Raw genomic sequence first — 4,112 nt, forward strand, 5'->3', positions numbered from 1 at the left:
ACTTACATTTTAACTAAGGATTAGTTCTAAAAATATTTTCACCAAATGTGTTTTCGGTCATTTTAAAAGTACATCAAAATGAGCTCTATATAGAAGAAGAAAGTATTTCACCTCCCTCCAACATTTTCATCTAATCTATTTATATATTCTATATTCTATTAAGAGAAGAGGACTTGTCAACTTTTTGCCCTCTTTTCTTCCAATTTTGCCCTCACTTTTAAATGCACAATATTGACATCAGGAAGGCAAAATAGTAATTATGTATCTTTTTCCCTTTTTCCCTTTTTTGCTATTTTGCCCTCACTTTTAATACACAATATTTACATAAGAAGGGCAAAATAGTAATTTTATATCAAAATATTTACGTAAGATTAAAAATATGCACTTATTAAGAGAAATTGTTTCACCATCATTTTTTCATACACGTAAGTAAAATCATGAAGTTTTTTTTTTATAATTTGAATGAACTAAAACGGTTGCGCTTGAAGAGAACGTAAAAGGAGGTGAACGATTGTTCATATAAATAGAATAAGTTCTCTTCTGCTAGTACATTTGACTTTCACCAAAATCCTTTTTGATTAGGTTGTTTTTTGCACAAATATATGTGTAGCATTCACAATGCATTTCATAACTTAAATTTCTCTCTTGAGAGTGGAGAGTATTCGTATTTTAGAAGAAACACTGACACTTTCTGCCAAAAAGTGCTTTTACCTAGAAGCAACCCCCGAAGTTTTGTAAAGAGAATAAGCCGCAGTATGAATAATAATACAACAACCAAAAAAAAAAAAGAATAATAATACGATAAAACAATTGATTCCAGAGAGAGTGACACGTGGTCGACGATAGTGGTGATGAGCAAGATATTTTCCCAGCCAAATTACCAAATAAACGGTCAAAGCCAACAGTATTCGCCATCGTGTATGGGCAATTTGGTCATTTCACATCCTGGCGTGACCAGCTCAGCCCAAAGCCCCTAGTTTCAACCCAAATCTATGGGTACAAATGGCAGAACTGCAGAACCTTGTCTCTTAATTTTTCCTTGGTTTTTCCCACAATCTACCAACTTTTCTTCCTCTTCCGCACCACATCCATCCGTGCCGCCCCTGGTTTTGGTTTCTCTCTCCTCCTTTCTCTCTCTCTCTCTCTCTCTCTCTCGATGGCTCGATCCATTATATATGATCGTAGATGTCCCCCTCCCTCCCACTGTTACACGGTATCATCATCGCCCCACTTCTCTTTGGCATTTCATCAAACACCTTCGACCATTCTGAAATTAATCTTTGCTTTGCGGATCGGTTGCTTCTCTTGCTTCTTTGTTTCTCAATTTGGATATTGAATTCTGGGGTTTGAAGGAGAAATTCTGTGCTGCATCTGAAGTGAATATATCACTATGGAGACTGCGAGGGTGGTGGAGCAGGGAAGACATCAGATGCCGCCGTCGAAGGTTCCAACTCCGCTGAAACAGCTCTTTCGTGCGTGCAGACAAGTTTTCAAAGGCCCCGGAAACGTTCCTTTGCCTCACCATGTGCACAAGCTGTGTCGCATCCTCGGTACGTTTTTCGGATTTACCAAGTTTCGTACTTTACTTTTGATTAATTCAGTCACATGTCGTTGTCGTTTATGTTTGATTGATATTTTATCATAAGAATCTTGTACTAGGAGCGTTGAGAATATGGTCATATGTTTTTGTCTATTCGAATTCCTATCTGTGGCGTTTCGATCTATGTATAATGTATGTGCGTGCATCTGTGCTTGGACAAAATTTCCTGTCCTTTTGTTTTAGGAAAAAGTCCAAATTTGCAAAGATAGGAAAGAATTTGATAACGTTGCTATATCTAGGAAATATAAACCTCGTTCCGTTTTAGGAAAAATTGCAAATTTGAGTTGCTTAGTTAATATGTAGTTGGTGGCGTGTCGGGGTAATGTGTCGGATTTAATATGTTGTAGCCTGCAATGGATAATGAATCTAGGTTCTCATGGCGTACAATTATCTATACGTGGACGTGCGTGTGTGTAATGCTGGGGAAAAGATTAAGGAGAGGGGCAGGCAAGCATTAGCACGGAATTTTTATGTATGAAAGTGATATGTGGTCCGGATAAATATTTGACCCATTTCATGCGTGAAGGAAACATTGTCCGAGTTGATTGCATTACTGCTTGTTTAATGTGGACATCCGCCATCTTCTTTACAAGCCGATTTTATTGTGTTGCTGTAGATAATATGAGACCAGAAGATGTTGGGCTAAGTAGGGATCTGCAGTTCTTCAAGCGTAAAGCTGTTGTGAAAGGGACTCCTAGGGTCACGTATACAACCATATATGAGTGCAACAAATTTTCGGTAAGTTTATTACTTCCTTCTATCTAGTTGGTCCGGTATTTACTTGGTCGATTGTTGATTGGTTCTGCTGTTTATTTCCATGTGCAGTTGTGCTGCTTTTTTATTCCGGCAAATGGTGTTATCCCACTCCATAACCATCCAGATATGACTGTTTTCAGTAAGCTTCTATTAGGCGAGATGCATATTAAATCATACGATTGGGTTGATCCCGTAAATTCAGATGGCTCCACGCCAGCGCCTCAATGTGAGTCGATATCATTCTCCTGTAGAATTAAAACGAAAATAAAAACTATCTGGGACTGTCTTAACCAGTATCTAATATTAGTAGGATGATTTTGCAGTGAGACTGGCCGAGTTGAAAGCTAATGATGTCTTCACAGCCTCATGCAAAGCATCAGTACTTTATCCAACAGAAGGTGGCAACATCCATGCCTTCACAGCCAAAACACCATGTGCAGTGCTCGATGTGATGGGACCACCCTATTCTAAAGAAGATGGCCGGGATTGCACGTATTACAGAGACCATCCCTATGCTGCTTGTTCAAGTAAGTGAACTCTTGCTTTTTTGACAAGTTGCCAAATAGTTTATTTGCTTTGATCTGTTGTGAAAACAACCAATTTATGGGGTGATGTGTATGAATTTTTCTCGGACTTGCATTTATAAAAGCTACACACAATCAATGTGGGAGAATGTAGGAACCATCAGAGATGTGCATGATGCAATTGGTGAGCCATTTGGCGATACAAAAGAGAATGTTAACCTACGAGATGAGGCCTCTTAAAAATTTAGAGCATCGAACTCAAATTCAATTGGCTATAGGTAGAGCGAATGTTTTTATATTCTCAACACTCGCTTCTCCAGTATACGTCTAGTATATGTGTACAGCTCTGAAACTCTCCAGCTACATGTTGATGATTTAACCTGACCATTTTCTGCTTAGGCTGCTTAGGCACGGTCCTCGGTCATTCTATTTAACCATTGAAGAAACTTGAACTCCTGAAACTTGTTACTGAGACTTGTTAAAATACTGAAACTTGTTACTGGCATTTTGATGCACGTTTGAGTTTATAAGCTATATCTTATTTGCTTGCCAATTCGACGCAGATGGAGGAGCAGCGGAAACTGAAGAGAAACACGATAGTTACTGGTGGTTGGAAGAGATTGAAATGCCTGAGTACGCAAAAATGGATAGAATCGAGTACTTGGGTCCACAAGTTACCAAGAGGAGGTCGTAGCTCTCCCGATGTATGCCCTCCGAGTATTTATTCGTCTCCACGCTCCGATCTAGGCGGAAGTCTCTCATTTTCCTACAGTGTTTGAATTAAGATAAAATGGTTGTAGAGCTTCATTTCATGAGAAGGGATCCTCTGCGGATCTCTTCCATCAAGGCCACCGGATCAAGTGATTCGGGACTTTGAAATTTCATCCAACGGTCATCTGTTTTGACCCCTTAAAATCTATAATAATTTTTTGCCGTTGGATGAAATTTCAAAGGTGTAGATCACTTGATTCGGTGGTCTTGGTAGAAGAGATCCGGAGATGATTTCTTCTCTCATTTCATTACTTTGTTATATTGCTTATGTACCATAGTTTTACAGATTTTCAGAAGAAAAAAAAAAGTTTAGGTGGATTTGGTAACCTTTAAGTTCATGGTTTATGAATTTGACTACATTGTGACGTAAGGCGGTTGTTGAGCTGTCTGATTGTTTCTTCTTTCTCCTATTTTTAGTATTTGAAGAATCATGTTGCTCAAAGAGCTCATGTTTTTAATAA

At 38.6% G+C, this 4,112-nt stretch overlaps 1 protein-coding gene across 1 annotated transcript; it reads left to right on the forward strand.

Annotated features, from left to right (window-relative positions):
• The first annotated feature begins 1,004 nt into the window (after positions 1 to 1,004).
• LOC103453905 (plant cysteine oxidase 2-like) lies at positions 1,005 to 4,112 on the forward strand. Its single transcript, XM_008393498.4, has 5 exons — positions 1,005 to 1,550; positions 2,217 to 2,338; positions 2,426 to 2,582; positions 2,680 to 2,883; positions 3,444 to 4,112. Exons 1-5 carry the CDS (start codon positions 1,391 to 1,393, stop codon positions 3,572 to 3,574), a joined length of 774 nt encoding a protein of 257 aa, XP_008391720.1. The 5' UTR covers positions 1,005 to 1,390; the 3' UTR covers positions 3,575 to 4,112.

This window comes from Malus domestica, chromosome 14 (genome assembly GCF_042453785.1).
Source record: "Malus domestica chromosome 14, GDT2T_hap1".
Lineage (NCBI taxonomy): Eukaryota > Viridiplantae > Streptophyta > Magnoliopsida > Rosales > Rosaceae > Malus > Malus domestica.

Excerpts from the sequence above, each read along its gene's own strand:
- LOC103453905 (XM_008393498.4), top strand. The coding sequence starts at position 1,391 with ATGGAGACTGCGAGGGTGGTGGAGCAGGGAAGACATCAGATGCCGCCG. Across the intron at positions 2,339-2,425 it reads ATGAGTGCAACAAATTTTCG|TTGTGCTGCTTTTTTATTCC; the intron begins GTAAGTTTATTA and ends TTCCATGTGCAG. Across the intron at positions 2,583-2,679 it reads CTCCACGCCAGCGCCTCAAT|TGAGACTGGCCGAGTTGAAA; the intron begins GTGAGTCGATAT and ends ATGATTTTGCAG.